The 16,950-nt window shown below is 41.2% G+C and overlaps 1 protein-coding gene across 1 annotated transcript in view; it reads left to right on the forward strand.

Moving 5' to 3' along the window:
• The window catches only part of Myo81f (Myosin 81F), a 79,814-nt gene extending 62,864 nt beyond the window's left edge, over positions 1–16,950 (forward strand). Inside the window, exons 6-39 of the mRNA XM_064217821.1 lie at positions 23–182; positions 916–1,106; positions 1,447–1,668; positions 1,752–1,916; positions 2,305–2,547; positions 2,791–2,916; positions 3,189–3,449; positions 3,931–4,064; positions 4,237–4,443; positions 4,557–4,698; positions 4,915–5,147; positions 5,263–5,497; positions 5,590–5,962; positions 6,041–6,206; positions 6,533–6,689; positions 6,908–7,064; positions 7,349–7,503; positions 7,941–8,069; positions 8,236–8,514; positions 8,614–8,849; positions 9,065–9,203; positions 9,422–9,598; positions 10,009–10,156; positions 10,376–10,547; positions 10,701–10,937; positions 11,229–11,397; positions 11,698–11,883; positions 12,133–12,318; positions 12,458–12,665; positions 12,780–12,912; positions 13,203–13,338; positions 13,475–13,717; positions 13,792–13,995; positions 14,109–16,950. Coding sequence (XP_064073891.1) covers positions 23–182; positions 916–1,106; positions 1,447–1,668; positions 1,752–1,916; positions 2,305–2,547; positions 2,791–2,916; positions 3,189–3,449; positions 3,931–4,064; positions 4,237–4,443; positions 4,557–4,698; positions 4,915–5,147; positions 5,263–5,497; positions 5,590–5,962; positions 6,041–6,206; positions 6,533–6,689; positions 6,908–7,064; positions 7,349–7,503; positions 7,941–8,069; positions 8,236–8,514; positions 8,614–8,849; positions 9,065–9,203; positions 9,422–9,598; positions 10,009–10,156; positions 10,376–10,547; positions 10,701–10,937; positions 11,229–11,397; positions 11,698–11,883; positions 12,133–12,318; positions 12,458–12,665; positions 12,780–12,912; positions 13,203–13,338; positions 13,475–13,717; positions 13,792–13,995; positions 14,109–14,210 — 6,411 coding nt within the window. The 3' untranslated portion in view covers positions 14,211–16,950. The remainder of the gene's footprint in view (positions 1–22; positions 183–915; positions 1,107–1,446; positions 1,669–1,751; positions 1,917–2,304; positions 2,548–2,790; positions 2,917–3,188; positions 3,450–3,930; positions 4,065–4,236; positions 4,444–4,556; positions 4,699–4,914; positions 5,148–5,262; positions 5,498–5,589; positions 5,963–6,040; positions 6,207–6,532; positions 6,690–6,907; positions 7,065–7,348; positions 7,504–7,940; positions 8,070–8,235; positions 8,515–8,613; positions 8,850–9,064; positions 9,204–9,421; positions 9,599–10,008; positions 10,157–10,375; positions 10,548–10,700; positions 10,938–11,228; positions 11,398–11,697; positions 11,884–12,132; positions 12,319–12,457; positions 12,666–12,779; positions 12,913–13,202; positions 13,339–13,474; positions 13,718–13,791; positions 13,996–14,108) is intronic.

Below are 16,950 nucleotides of genomic sequence, written 5' to 3' on the forward strand. Positions count from 1 at the left end.
TTTAAATATAATCTTTGCACAGAATGGCGAAAAGAACCAGTCAGTTGTGATATCTGGAGAAAGCGGGGCTGGGAAGACGGAAACCACCAAGCTCATTCTTCAGTACCTGTGCGCTGCTGGTGGTCAAGCATCCTGGGCTGAACAGCAGATCCTCGAAGCGAACACCGTATTAGAAGCTTTTGGTACGATTTCTTTTAAAAGATTATAAATATTACTTATATAATTTGTATACTAAATTTATTTATCTGTTTTAAATGTACATAGTAAATGGACTTTTACTACGAGTATGTACATTTAAAACAGAAACAAATTGCCATCGAAACTTTCGCCGATAAAGTTTATTAACGATTGCCAAGAACAACATTATTGCAGATACCATAATGTTAGACGACAACGTCCAATTCTAAAGAAATATATGACGAGGCACCGCGCCTTTAAATGTACCATCACACCCGAAGGACTCACACACGTTCAATTTAATTGTAATACACCATTGTTCTCTCCTTCGAATCACAATGGACTGTATATACTAGCTACTTATTTAAGTTTATAAATTTCTAACTCTTTATGTGCTTATTTCGAACTCATAATATTATACTTAAATATTTTTTTTAATAATTTATCTGAATATAAAAAAGGAGGCAATTGTTTTTTTTATAATGTAGGCGAACGGGCAAACATTAACTAATCCTAACGTCGCTAATGCTATGTCCTTTATAAGATATTATGTCCTTTGTGCCTGTAGTTATGATAGACGCTTTTTTTAAATTAAATTAAAGGTAAAATTTACCTATTAGATTGATTTTAATTGACTAAATACAATTTTATATATAACGTATTTTGAAATAAAATAACAAAGAAATGACTGCTACATTTAAAATTAGTGAAGTCTGAAGGTGTAATGCTTTTTTTCAGGTAACGCAAAAACAGTGCGGAACGATAACTCTTCACGGTTTGGAAAGTTTGTAGAAGTAAGACTGGACCATCGGGGAGGGATAAGGGGCGCTGTGTTGCGAGATTTTCTGCTAGAACGTGCAAGGATAACTGGTCCAGCGCCTAGGGAGACGAACTATCATGTGTTCTATCAGCTGGTTGAAGGAGCTAAAGTAATATATTCGAAATATTATCAATACCTTTCAGTTATCTCAAGAAATTATTCTCTTTAAATGTAAATGCCTTAATACTATTAGTAAACTGGGTGTTTTTATCCAGTATTAAACATTGTCATTTTCTTTCTATGTTTAATACTTAATAAACATCGCTATTGAGCGGATCGTTAAAATATTTGATCTTAAATAAGTCGCTCACTACTTATCAGTAACGATGTTATTTTTAGATTTCTTATACTTTATCCTTTTAAATCCTAAAATAAATACAAATTATTTTAGTTACGTGGATTTTAGTTATATGGGTATTTTGAACAACATAATTCTTTTCCTCGTGTAGCACAATGCAGAACTTCGCAGTACATTACGTCTCCGTGATGGCGTTCAATTTAAATATCTACGACCAGAAGATGATGAAGCTAGAAAGGGAAGAGGCGGCGAACAGGGCAAACTGGAAGCGCTGCAACTAGCGCTGACTGTTCTGCAAGTGCCGCTGCACATGTGCGAGGGTCTATTCAAAGTGCTGGCTGCTGTTTTATGGCTTGGGAATGTACAATTTCAGGTACATATCGCTTAAAATACATACATAATTATACAATTATGTTTTTTAAAATACTATAATAAAATTTATATTATGTTAACTAGGATGTAGACGGTGAACGAACTACCTTGGCGCCAGAAGACGCGGAAGCAGTGGATGCCGTCGCTAATCTGCTAGGTCTGGCGCCCCCCACTGCTCAGCGAGTCTTATTGGAGAGACAGATCAATGTTCGAGGAAACGTTACTGATATACCACTGAGATTGCACGAAGTAAGACATCATAAGCATGCGTCGTCTTTTGAAAAGGATATACATATATTGATCTATATTGATCCTTCGAGCCGGATTGCAAAGTTCTAATTTCTGTACCGACTAATTCGTTACTTTTAAGTTGATAGATTTTATTGTTCCTAGGGTCATTAAAGGTGTCCATATTTCAGCTAAATCTAAAAGTAAGATTGGTTATAATTTGATTGAAATTCAATTAGAAGATTTGACTACACCATCCTAATAACCAGGGAGGATTCAGGGCACCTGATATAAGACAAAGCTTGTATTATCATTTTTATTAACTAACTAACATATTGAACCAGATATGACAGACAAAAACGGAATGTCAAAAGCACTAGACCAAATAGTCTTACGTAAATGTTTGCAGGCACGTGAAAACCGTCACGCGATGGCCCGCGCGCTGTACTCGCGCACGTTCGCGTGGCTCGTCCGTCACGTCAACAGCTGCTCGGCGCCCGGGCGGGAGGCGCGGCGCGCCCTCGGGGTGCTCGACATATTCGGCTTTGAAAACTTCGCCTCCAACTCCCTAGAGCAACTATGTATCAACTACGCTAATGAGAAGCTTCATATGTTCTTCAATAACTACGTTTTCGCGCTTGAACAGGAAATTGTGAGTAATTATTAAAGGTTATAATTATAATAATTATAAATTATGCCAAAAAGTTTTATATTATTTTACTTAAGATCTGGACATAATTTCATACAAATAAATATTAATAATTGTACATATACTATGATTTAAATTAATAATAAGACTGTAACTAAGGTATAAAAATCAATACATGTTATAAAAAAAGGAAAACGAAAGCAATTACCAAAAAAATATATATTACCTATTATAATGTTATCACAGTACCGCCAAGAAGGAATCAAGTACAGCCAGATACAGTTCACTGACAATGCTGCCTGCTTAGAACTATTAGAGAAGCCACCGAGAAGTCTGCTCAAGTTGCTCAGTGAACAATGTCACATGCCAAAGGTAACCTAACAAGTTATTTTTTTAATTTATTTTTACACTTACGCGAAGAGGATGTACCGTACACAAAACATGGGGCACGACAAAAATAAATTAGATCATAATAATAGAAAGTTACACCAAACCACGAACTGTTATTCTATCTGTGGCGAATTGTTTGTTGACAAAAGATAAAATATACATATATCTATATGTACAATTAAACATAATAATAAACGTCCCATCGTGAAATCTGTTTGCATGATAACATTTATTTATTACTAAAATCTTTGCAGGGATCTGACGGAGCTTACCTAACCAATATACAAGGTGAGTTCGGTGAACACCAGAGCTTTGTCAAGGGATCGAGACGAAAGTGGGAGGAGGAGTTTGGTGTGCAGCACTACGCCGGCACCGTCAGCTACAGCGTGCACGGCTTCGTGGACAAGAACAGGGACACCCAGCAGGATGCGTTCATAGACCATCTCAGCAGATCCGCTAATCCTTTCGTACGGGAATTGGCGGATTATGTGCAAGATTTGGGACCACCTGGACATGTAAGAATAACTTATAACTGCCTTACAATTTTGGTTATAAAGGAAGGGAAAAGCTTAGAGCTTACACGCTGCTCCAATACGGTTTGGTGGATAAAATACATATATTACAAAGTTACATCCGTCTTGCAGGTTTGTGTGCCGTCTTTTGACGATGTTTTCCTTTAAGTCCGAACACGCGATGATTATTGAATTTCAAACCCGAATGAGACTTATGACGTGGTGGATTGAACCCGAAATCTTCGGTTTAGATTTACCACCAAGTCATCCCGACTCTTGGGCCATGTAGAATGTAGAAAGATAAATAACTACTGGATTAACGTAGTGCTCATTACAAATGGCTGCTGCTATTATCGATGATTCGTTTCCTTTGTGACAATTTCGTTGCAACAATATTTTTGAATTATACATGTTATCCCATCCCTGGGAACATAATGCTATGGTCATTTGATATGATTTATTCTAATTGAAATTTCTTTTACAGGATATATCCTTGTCAAGTCCCGGTTCAACTAGCACGACGCAGAGAGGCACTTCGAAAGGCAGGCCAACTGTCGTCGACACATTTCGAGCTCAACTGCAGTCGCTCGTCGATATGCTTCAAGTTACTGACGTCTGGTTAGTTTTTATTAAACATAAAATAAAACTCATAAATACAATTAAAATATACAGAGAAAATAATTAATCAAATTTCAAGATTTTTTGCAGTTAAAAAAGTAAAAATTAAAATTTTTGCTGTTTTAAAATCGTCATGATGTGAAACTATTTTTAACCGTATATATAATTACAGGTATGTGCGTTGCATCAAGCCAAATGAAAACAAAGTGGCTGGCAAGTACAACGATCAGCTCGTATTAGAACAGCTGCGGTACCTCGGCATGAACGAAATCGTGCGCATCAGACGAGACGGCTTCCCCGTGCACTTACCCGCACCGATGTTCCAAGCGCGCTACCGATGTTTGCTGCCACACCCGAGGCCCACTGATCCGGACATAGCGTGAGTCTGCCATGTAATCTAATGGACTATTGTTTTCAACTAAAATCTAAATATACTTTCAAATATCAAAATGCTCTTTGGTAATGTCAAAAGTTGTGTTCGATTGGTTTCAGCACAATAATGTCTTTAGTCCACGCACCGACAGACGATTGGCAAATTGGTCATACGAAGATATTTATGCGAAGCTCTGTGCACGGTCCGCTGGAAGCTAAGAGGACAGCGTTATTGCAATCATCAGCATTGCTCCTGCAGAAGGTAAACTTTATTATATTAACGCAGTGCTAGGTACCTACATACCAAATATTATATGGCCTATCCTGATGTGGCCAGTGATTGGGTCAATGTATTTACAGGACCATGAAAGTGGTTATTTCTAAAAATATAAAGAGGAAGGTGTCCTAATATCTTCTCACATTTCTTTTCTTTACCTAAAATTAATTAGATTATAATAATTTTGTTGTGTATTTTCAGTGGTACAAAGGTTCGGTGAAACGTCGTCAATACTTACAATGGAGGCGGGCAGCCATCGTCCTGCAAGCGGCGTGGCGCGGCTGGTTCGAGCGGGCCGCCTTCCTGCGTCTGCGCAGATCGGCGCTCACCTTACAGAGACACCTTCGCGGCGCCTTCGCGAGAGAGGTGGCGGCCGCCTTGAGGGAAATGAAGAGGGTCAACCAGGAAATCAAACTTAGAGAGGAACGTAACAGGTAATCAAATTTAAAAAATAAGATAAAAATTGTGCGAATAACCAAGAGATAAGATCAAGCTCTGTAGCTGATATAATCTATATTTCAACCATTAATACATTTTTTTTTTCTTTAGTCTCGCAGAAAAAGCGGAACAGGAGCGGGCAGAACTAGAAAGCATGGCGGATCAGCTCCGCGGGATATCCTGCGCCGGCGCGCGAGCTGACTCCGTCAACCTCGACAACCTGTTCGACTTCCTGGCGGACGTGCCCGCGCAGCGCGGCGCTCCCGACGGCCAGTCCGCGCACCAGCCCACTATCGCTGAGATAGGAGACTCCATGGAACGTCTAGCGGACGATTTGCATCAGGAGGTCAGGATACTCCCCTTTACAGATACAATTCATTAAATTAATAATAAAACAACGTAATACGTAAATAACAAAATTTGTATAATTTTTTATAGCTTGAAAACGTGCTTGCTGAACAAGTAGACGAATTAACCATAGCCCACACCGAGGCACAGCGTAAACCGGACGGAGCGCCGTCCGACGCCATCCCACCACCTCCACCGAGCACCTTGGCCCTACAATCTATACACCAACCGGCATCGAATATGACCTCATCCCTTACAAACGGAATGTCCAATGGTATATCACCGTTTGATATGACTTCATCGTTGACTAATGGTATGAGCGACCCGATGTCTTCATCGCTCATAATGCCACCACCACCAGTCTTGGACCCAACGGTGGATGACTCACCCGTTTTCCCGTCACCACCTGCATGTTCGTTACCTGAACCGGCTGGGCCTCCACCGCCACCGCCTTCGGGCAAAGGTATTGTGTAGTTTGTTTTGAAACTGGTTTGTATCTGTTTAACAGAATAAAAATAATAAATTACTATTACCTTTTCAGACATAACCCCACCAGAACTCACGAATGGTATAATACCAAACGGGAAAGTAGCTGCTATTAAGGATAAGGAGCCGATATACGAATCCGTGATACCGCGTCCGGCCACCGAGCCCCCTCCACTGACGTCCCCACCGCCACCGCCTGCAAACCCACCAGAAAGTAATGGGTATGTAGTTAAAAAATATTATTTAATATTTAATCATCATTGCAATAAAACATTAAAAATAAACAGGAAATATGTCATTCAGTGGTTATACTTCTATTTGCATTAAATAAATTATGATTTTAAATGTATAATAAAAAAATAAAAATTAAGTCACATACTAAAAATCTTAACGTACTTAATACTTACTTTTACTTGTACCAAAATTTTCAATCCACTTTCAAGATTAAATCTGAAATATCCTATATCGGCTTTTAAAATCACAATATGAATTTCATAAATTTTGTTTTCATAATATATTTAATTTATCTGTTTTATCTTTACTCTAGATTTACATCTACCAAAGAATCGGAAATGGAACCTGACGTCCCGCTTCCGCCACTCCCGAGTAACGTGACGTCACCGGAAATGAACGACATCTCTTCGCCCACAATGCTTTCTGACTCTTGTATGAGCCCACCGCCTACTCTAAATGGAGATTGCAATGTAAGAACTTCAAATAAAAATACTTTAACAACCTTTATTTCACTCCATCTACTTTTTAAAGGCAACGACCAATATTATATTAAAAAGCTCTGTAGTTTCAATAATTAAATTAATTCTTAACTAAGGGAAAATACTAGGGAATAATTCTCACATTATCCATGACACGATAAATAAACGTTTAAATTTTACAAAAAATAACCTTGTGTGTATAACCATAGAACACAGAACGCAATGCGCGTCGCAAAGAGCGAGTCGAACGTCGATTGCACCAGCTCGAGGCGCCGCCCACCAACACCGAAGCGCCTTCAGACTCGGCAACCGATCTCACCGAGTTCGCTAAACTATACTTCAATGATCATCCAAGGTCGCCCGAAGGTATGAGTTTTATACTAAATATTTTTTTTTTTTTTATGTGAATATACAAATATATCGCTTTTGTATGGAGAGTAAAACTAAAATTAATACTTTATTTTTTATATGTTAAAAAACGTGGACATAAACGAAGGGTTCATATTCGAAAAATAAAATTTTTTACTTCTTTAATTAATTCCTTCCATTTAATTCCTTACTTAATTTAAACTTATAAAAATATATTTGAAATTATAGTACTTGTCACATTCGATTTTCTTTTTATAAGTTAAATTATTTTTTTATTATAGGTACAATCATGGCAACACTGACTCGCAAAAGTAAATCAATGGAGTTATTAACTAAAGGAGAGATGATAACTTATCACAAAGGAAATAACATCCCCACCTCACACATACAGCTGCACGACCCCGATAGCGTAACAGCAGCTGTAAACATATTCCGGGTAATTTGAAATGTTTATGAATGTACTGTATCATTATGTGTGTAATCATACTGTGTACCATAACAGTTGCCACGTGCATGATTTATATGGCAACGCAATACCCATACCGGAGCTTGGTTTCATTGAATTTCGTAGGGTTTTGTGCAAGCCCATCGGGGTAGCCAATACTTAATGTTTCGATTTAAAGGCTGAGTGAACCACGGAAAGAGCATCTTAGATTCCAATGGTAGCAATGTCTGAAAAGTGGCCGTCAGGTGGCCTACCTTTCTTATAAAAACTTAATCCAAAACTTCTTAGATTTATATATGGTTACGAAGAGTAACAGTTCTATAACTCCGCAATAGGTATTATTTAAAGGCCAACGACTTTATTTAGTTAGTGTAGTTAATAATTTTAGTTATTGTAGAATTTTAGTTAAGATCAGTTTATATTCACAGGATTTATGTCGCTATATGAGAGGCGAACTAACCGCGGAGAAAGAGACTCAGGTTATCCAATCTATAATCGGCAAAGGATTGGAACGAGAGGAGCTGAGGGACGAAATATTAGTGCAATGTGTTAGACAAGTAAGAAACATTTCAAGTTTAAATGTTTATTTTTTATGTTTAGGATTGATTTCGTTGAATGGCCACTTATGCCAAACATAATCATATTTAATATCATAAAATAAAATGGACTGACTCTTTTAACGTTAATTTAAATTTAAAGCTGCAACTATAACCCTGTTCCCAGATAACGGAATGTCCCGTGGAGGAGTGGGCGGAGCGCGTGTGGCTGATCCTGTGCCTGTGCGCCGTGGCGTGGCAGCCGAGCCGCGGCCTGGCGCGCTACTACTGCGCGTGGCTGCGCGTGCGCGCGCGCGCCGCCGCCTCGCCCGCCTCCGCCGGCTCCGTCACGTCCGTGGCGTCCGTCACGGGCGGCGCGCGGGCCGCGCACTGCGCGCAGTGGTGCCTCGACAACTGCAGGGGAGCCGCGCCGCGCCTGTTGCCTCCCAGCACGGTCGAGATCGCGGTCAGTACGGGTCTCCCCCTGTGTGAGAAGCACGAGATCACTAGTATAGACTTTTGAGTGTTTTGAGATGAGGGGTTGTCACGAGTCGCTATCCCTCAGGCCATGCGTCGGCTCGGAACGATCGTCTGTCGGTTCTTCTTCCTGGACGGACGGACGAAAGCTATAGACGTGCACCCCGCCGACACGGCGGCGGCGGCCGCGGCCCGGCTCGCTGACAAGCTGGGTCTGGCCCCGCAGGCCAGGGCCGGCTGGGCCGTTTACCAGCAACGTGCGGGGACAGAGGAACATGTGCGAGCGACGCAATACCTATACGACGTAATAGCGGCCTGGGAGATGTAAGTTACTCGAGAATTTGTCCATATTCATTTTATCCATTTTTTGTGTCTTATCTTTTATATACTAGTTGTATAATGTTTGTAACTATGTACATATATCATACAATGATAAATTTCTATTAGTTTTCTATAGCAAGATAGTGACATACTAATACAAATTGCATAAAATATCAAGATATCACCTACCAATGTAACGTATATTTTCCGTCACACAGGCAACAAGGTCCAGGCGGCGGGTCTGCCGACAATCGCTTCGTGTTCAAGCGTCGGCTGTTCCGTGGTGGTCGAGAACTACCACACGACCCCGTCGAGGTGGCGCTACTCTATGCACAAGCCGTGCACAGCGTTGTTAAGGTCATTATTGTACTATTTTGTATACTACGCAGGTTAAAAGAATATCTATGTCCAAAAAACGAAAGTAGCAAAAATACAAAGCAAAAAGGATTTAAGCGAGTCGTTAATTGTCAGTATATGTATTTTCTACAAAAATATTAATATATATATTAATCAAATAAATAATGGTCGTTAGGATTCATGATATGCCTATTACTACTAACTGTATTGTGACCCAGATGGACGAGTTTCCGGTGTCGGAGAAGGTGGCGCTGCAGCTGGCGGGGCTGCAGGCGCAGGTGTCGCTGGGCGAGCCGCCGCCCAGCCCGCCGCCGCCGCACACGCGCGCCTACTACGCGCACCCCGACCAGTTCCTGCCGCCGCGCATCGCCAAGCAGCGCCCGCCGCACCAGTGGGTCAGTGGATCATTTCAAATTACGCTCCACCACTTTTATTTATATGAACTAGTCGTGTTCATCTGAAAATTTAAGTTTCAAAAGTGTTCGCAGGAGATTATTTGACGGCTATTATTTCAAAATGAGAAAATTATTCTCATATTTAGACACGTAACAGTCATCTTCCTCGGATTTCGACTAAATTAAACAAACAAATAAAATAACAAACAAAACTCGACTTTATACTTAAAAAAATCTGGTTTAGATTTTGTTGAACTGTATGTTGAAAATTAAAGATTCTTAATTGTATTTTTTCCAAAAGCAGTTTATCAAAACCCTGTTGAGCAAAGAATGTATTGATATTGCGTCCCCAATATCATACTAATCGTGCTAATTATTAGTTGGTTGTCATGTGTGTCTTGTCTGCACAGGCTACGATCCTCGCTCAAGCACATCGCCAGTACGGGGCGGGCAGGGCGGAACTAACCGCGAAAGCACTGTATCTATCGTGCGTGATGCAGTATCCACTGTATGGAGTCACGCTGTTCCCCGTGACTTACAAGGGATATTGGGCCCACGGTAAGCTTGCTTTTCTTTATACATCGCCTTATATATTTTCAAAAACTGGTGGAAAACACCTAGCTTTTTGCTTATGTATATATTTAATTATGATTTGGTGGCATGTTCTACAAATATAAAAACGAAAACGCCTTAAAAAAGAATCATATCGATGTTTTTCCTGCTTTAACAAATTAATTAATAATCACGATCCAATTAATTGTTAATGCTCATTCGTAGGTCCAAACGTCCTACTCGGCGTCGGTGCCGAAGGAGTAGTGCTAGTTCGACCCGCGGACAAGGTTGTGCTCGCCGAGTATCCTTACACCAACATTGCCGCAATTCTAATGGATCCCGTCGACAATGGCCTGACGCTGAGCTTGACTCATCACGGACAGCACGACGGATTGAGGTATGACATTTTATTACATTATGTAATATGGCTTTTTTTATGATATAAAACAACACATCGAAATAAAGTAAATAATTTTCTTCCGTGAATTCCTACGGTGAATGGTCAATCAAAGACATAATTAACGAGTACCCTCCCACGCGGCACGCACAGATGCATCGTGCTGGAGTGCGCGCAGAAGGCGGAGGCGGCGTGGCTGATGGCGGCCTACAGCCCGCTGCTGGGCGGCGGGCTGGCGGAGGAGGCCCCGCGCCGCGCCGCGCCCGCCGCCGAGCGCGCGCGCCTCGCCGCCGCCCTGCGCGCCGCGCGCCGCGCGCTCGTCGACAGCGCGCTGCTGCGCCGCCCGCAGGACCTCTCCGCCGGCGGCTTCCTCCGCAACACGCTGCGCAGGTACTGCCGCCGCCCGACTAATCATTCGACTGCGACTACCGATCGTGCCCGCCTTTCTTACCGTATGCGGTAGTCTCACTTCTGGGCAAAAGTATTCACTCCTGTTAAAAAAAGTTTTACGCCACGCGGTGCTCCGCTGCCTGTTCATTCATGTGTGATGTACGTGTCACGATTTGTTTCCTTTACTAAATAATTTCTCTTCATTTCATTAAATATTCTTCATAATAACTTCGTTTAAACAGTTAAGGTACGTCGACATACAATAACGGTTTCGTTTTCAAAAATTGAAAGGTTGAGCAAGCATCGTCTAGAACGAGTCCGGTTAGACATATCGGCAGAATCACAGGGCGAGTGTTACAAGGGCTTCCCGGCGGCGTACTGGTGCTGGGCCCGCAGCTTGCCGCACAGCCTCACTAAGCTCAACGAGGCTGAAGAAGTGGCAGCCATGCAGATATTCAAAGTAATTGAAACTCACTACACAAACATACTCAAATTACAATATTATTACTATTAAAAAAAAAACTTTTTTTAACCTATTTGATATAACAGTACACACTAAACTCTGATGAACAGTTTATTTATTCTCCGCTTTTTACTCTTGTACATAATAAAGAGAACAGTATATTCGGTACTGTTAATATTGTTTAGTTTAAACAATGTGTTTAACAGAATCAGCACTAAAAAGTTTTTAGGATATATGTAATAAAAATTAAGTGATATACTATTTGTATTAAAAACACAAGTTTCCGACAATTTATAGGACATAATGAGTCACGCGGGTTTGACGAATAATGAGGGCAGCACAACGAACCTCGCCAACAACAACAGCGTAGGCAGCCACGAGAGCGACAGCGACGACCGCGTTGCGCTGGCGCAAGCGCTGCTGCAGCGCTGTCTGCAGAAAGACACGCTGCTCTGTGAGCTGTACGCGCAGCTGATCAAACAGGTCAGTGTAGAAGCATTTCATTTTTTAAAGGAAAATGTTTAGGTGACTGTTATTTTCGTCACAAAAAACATAGTGCGAACATTGCTAATATGGAATCAGTGAATAATGTACGTAATGAAGGGAATCTCTTAATTTTGAAATTATAAATAATCTATGATTACTATAAATATTTATTGTAACATAAAGATCACCTTTTGCGCTATACTAACGATCAGTTAGCTTATGAAATGACTAAAACGTACATCCCAGACGACGGAGCACCCGGAGCCCAACTCCCGCGTGTCGGCGCGCCACTGGGCACTGCTGTGCGCGGCCGTGGGCGCGGCGCTGCCGCCCGCCAAGCCGCTGCGGCGCTTGCTACTGGCGCACCTGCGGTACCGCGCCGCAGCGCTGCACGCCGCCGAGGAGGGCAAGTTCGCGCGACGTGCCGAGCAGGTGAGCACACATCACAAACCACAGTCATCATTGTGTGTACCTTTTTCGACCCCTTTACAGGCTTTCCTACATCCGATATTATGTTTGATCTCCTGTGCAATGAGTATGTTTTAATACAAGATACTTCGAACTCCATCAGGTGGCATTGAGTATAGCTCAAGTGCCGCGTCGCCTGGCGGCGCCTTCCAAGGAGGAGCTGCTGTGCGCGGCCGCTCGCCGACCGATGCACGTGCGCGTGTTGCTGCTGGACGGCAAGCAGCACGGCCTGGTGTTCGGACCGGCCGCCACGGCCGACCACCTGGTGGCCATGCTCCGCGACAAAATCGGTCTCACAGATGCGGCGACTGGTGAGTGGCACTCGTCCAATAATATACTCTTTACTTAATAACTTTTCTGCCCGTACTTCAAACTGTAAATACACAGTATGCGTTATTTAAAACAAATGGTCCTCCCGGCGGCAGGCTACGCGCTGTACGAGGTGTGCGCCAACTCGAGCCCGGCGGGCGCGGGCGAGCGCGCGCTGGGCGGCGCCGAGCGCGTGGGCGACGTGCTCGCGCGCTGGGAGAAGGCGGGCGCCACGGCCGCCGCCTGCAGGTTACACATACTGCTCCATACTCTCGTGTGACGCCTCCCGCCACCACCGCGCCGCTGCCGCAATAAACGCTCCTTCCCAAATTATATCTTATTTTATTCATTTGTTATCCCCTTCTCGAGCATCTCAGGGTGCATTTTTAATTGAAATTATACCGGACCTTCGCATGATGTAAGCATTACGATTTGTTACTTTCCTTGATAAGCGATACATTTTATCAATCGTCGAATTATACGTTTTGGGTTTATAAAAGGCTTATAAAATTATTTCATATTTTGTTAATCTCAATCAGGCTGGTGTTTAAAAAGCGTTTATTCCTCGGCGAGCGTCCGCTGCACACGGCGTGCGTGGCGGAGATGGAGCTCCTGTACTACCAGGTGTTGCATGCGGTGAAACACGATCGGCTGCCCATCGAGACGGATGAAGCTGTGAGTTATACTTTTTTCATGTAGGATACATTTATATAGTGTGATGTGTGTAATGTGACTGCCGATCACTTCGAAGCAGAATTTATAAGTTTATCAAAAGTGAAACACAATAAGGAGCGAGTTATTCTTCCACTAGGTTATGCTGGCAGCGTTGCACGCGCAAGTAGTGAAGGGTGACTGCCTCGGCGGCGGCGAGGAGTGCTCGGCGGCAGCAGGGGCGGTGCTGCCGCCGCGGCTGGCCACGCCCGCGCTGCCGGCGCCCGCGGTGCGCCTGCACCACCTGGCGCTGCGCGGCACGGAGCCGCACGCCGCCATGCAGCGCGCGCTGACGCTGGCCTCCTCCTGGCCGCTCACCAGAGCCACGATCTTCGACGTTATGGTACGCGACGAGAAGATTGTACTCTCGTAACTTCACATGTAAGGAATGTAATGTTTTTTTGTTTTGTAAAACAGCAATCGTTCACGTCGAACTGGCCGCGTGCGCTGTGGCTGGCCGTGGACGCGCGCGGGCTGACGCTGCTGCGTCGGGGCGCACGCGCTGCGCTCGTGTCGCACGACCACGACCAACTGCTGGCCGTCTCTCCGGCCCCGCGTGCTCTTCTGCTCGTCACGCGTGCCGACCGGAAGCACGCGAAACTCGTTCTCTCCACCGACCAGGTTACTACACTTTCCATTTTCAAAATCGTTATTGGAATATATTTATTAGACATCTTAATTTTTTTTAATATGTACTCTTTTACTTTAGTAATGCGATGATTCGATGTGCGCAGGCGTACCAGATTGCGACTCTGATCAAGGACTACATCGAGGCGGTGCGCGGGCCCGTGTGCCCGGCCGTGCCGCAGCCCGCCGCGCGCCCCGCCGCCTCCTGACACCCGCCCGCCTAGTGCCAGTGCTTCCACGTCTCGCACTAGACGCGCACCACGCGCACTAGTGCTGGCGCATCTGCGGGCGTAACATCGGCGGGCGAGGTATAGGAATGGAGTGCCGACTGGGAAACCGAGCGACGGACCGAGTGACGGAGACGTAGATGATATTGTATGTGCGTTAAAAACTAAAATGAATTATAGCGGGCGTACAGCGCAAATGTACCTTAAAACTTCAGTGTCGCTCGATTTTTACAGTCGTATCCGATATGATTGGGTTGCAAATAGAAGTAAATGTTGATATGATAAATATATATATTTATTATATACATAATATGTAATATATAAAGTATAATATGCTTTTATCTAATTATCGTACGGAAATGAGTTCAAATATTTCGATTAGCTAGCGGAATCTAAACATACGAATCAAATCAGTCTACATTTACTTCGGAGCACAAGCAGTATACAGTATACAGATACAAGTGGCGTTTGGTCAGGAGTGTACGGATGGACGATTTTCAGTTGCCAGAAGACGGGGAAGCAAACAAACAATAAAATATTTTGGTAAAGTTACAAAGTCTAGCTCAACAGTTTTATTCCATAGTTAGGATATTCCAATCCATAAGTCAAAAGGTCTATTCTCTTTGTGATAATGAACTTAAATAAAAAAAAAAGAATCGGTAAAACTTTACAGGTTCCTGAAGCATTATCACGAAGAGGAAATAGACCCTCTTAATTATAAATCGATACAGATGTACTTGGTGTTGAGATTTCATCAGTTTAGTGTTAAAAGTGTTAAAATTGTTAAGATGTTTTCGATGGTAGATAGTGATGATAATTCAATCTTATTCCCCTCGTATTCGGTGGTTAACTATTAAGGAGTCCACTTTAGACGACATTTTATCACTCCTGTTTAAACTTCCAACTTTAGTGACTAAAATGTCGTTAAAGTCAATTAGCGCTAAGCCGACCCACTTCGAATTCTAGATCCTCCCATAGATACACTATATAATGTTAGTTGATTCTAATAGTAAAATTACCTATATCCTAATAACCTTAAGATTCATATCAGCCTTAAAAAATCCTAATCTGTTATAAAATTTCCTTCGCTTCGAATCTTCCTGTACTGTTGAGTACTTAGCAGAGTATATACTTGTTTTAGACTGTTTGCAGTATTGTATGTTTATCCTAAAGTCTTGTTTTGTGCCTTGTAAGAGCGGCAAGACGTCGCCGACAATCGAGCCTAAAATAGGCGAATTAAAATACTATTTTCAATATACTCAAGCAAAATTAATATTTATGTATTACGTATCTGTATTATTATTTTTTAAATTTGGATTGTTTTTATTTTATAACTATTGAATTGTATTAGTTAATATATATATTTTTTTAATCTCAAATCAATTAGTCGGCAAACGTTCTTGCGCGCGTGTAATCAGTGAGCCAATTGTGCAAATTATTGTGACTAAAAAAAAAAGTAACTGAATATTTCAAATATATCTTCTATCTGCATATTATTACGTTATATTGCACAATGTTATGTCTCAATATTTTATAATGAAATTATATACGATGATTATGTAGATTATACTGTAGTAAAGCATTTTATGCTTGAAAGTTATGCTAGACTAATATTAATTCTATGTGAGCATAGATAAGTATAAATTTTAGGCCTATTCGGTGCTTAGATAAATAAATAATTAATCATTGCTTAGTTTCTGATCTCATATTGAGTATTATTTATTTAGTTGCCATATTTCGTAAGCGTGAGCAATATTTGAGTAGGTTTTTTTTTATTTATTACTTGAATGCTTTTGACGATTTTGTATATAATTGACAAACCAAAGACACTGAATTGTCCAGTTGGATAATTTATTTCAATAACTAATTCGACATTGATTTATTTAGTTATACTATGAATATTTGTGTAATTATTTTTTTAAGCTATTGTAGATTATTTTTTATTTGTGTATGATTTTGTACTGCAAATTTAATGCCCCATTAAAATATTTATAACATAAAATGATATGTTCTCCCATGATGTATAAATTAATCAGAAGCATCCTATACCTGAGTCGCATGATAGACAGTATTTTAGATGAAAAAATAGAGCAACCTTTCCATTAGTGATACTAGTGTCGTTATTAGAAATTTATTTGGAGTAAAGATTTATTGGATACATTTAGAACCCTTTGGCATTCACAAGGAAATATTTTTAGTATATTTAAAATTCCAACAAATTAATGTTCTTAACTTTTTAATATCCAGACAAGTTTGGTAAATTATAACAATTAATGGTTTTTTGCTTATAAATGTTGTTTAGAGGGTGCTTAGTATAACATTGCTGTTCTCTTTTTTTTTAATGACAATAATGTCAGAAAGAGAGAATACATTTTTCACTAAACATCTGCCGAACAAGGGTTATAAGTAAAAACATAAATTTTTTCAATTTCTTATTATTGTATTATTCTTTTAATAGGTTTAATGTGATAATGGATATTAATTTTGGAACTGCACTTTATGGTAAGAATATCAATAAGTTTGCATTATTATAGACATAAGGTTGTATTGTTATTGTAATCACATTTATACAAGAATAATACACTGTCAAAGGTCACACACATACTGCCCAAATAGACTGAAATGTCCAAATATTTTGTCCTTTTTTGATGGATTGTTTTTGTTACATGCATATGAATTTTACACTATTATTTGAATGCCAAATAAATATGAACAATAAAGA

This window comes from Vanessa tameamea, chromosome 19, assembly GCF_037043105.1.
Source record: "Vanessa tameamea isolate UH-Manoa-2023 chromosome 19, ilVanTame1 primary haplotype, whole genome shotgun sequence".
Lineage (NCBI taxonomy): Eukaryota > Metazoa > Arthropoda > Insecta > Lepidoptera > Nymphalidae > Vanessa > Vanessa tameamea.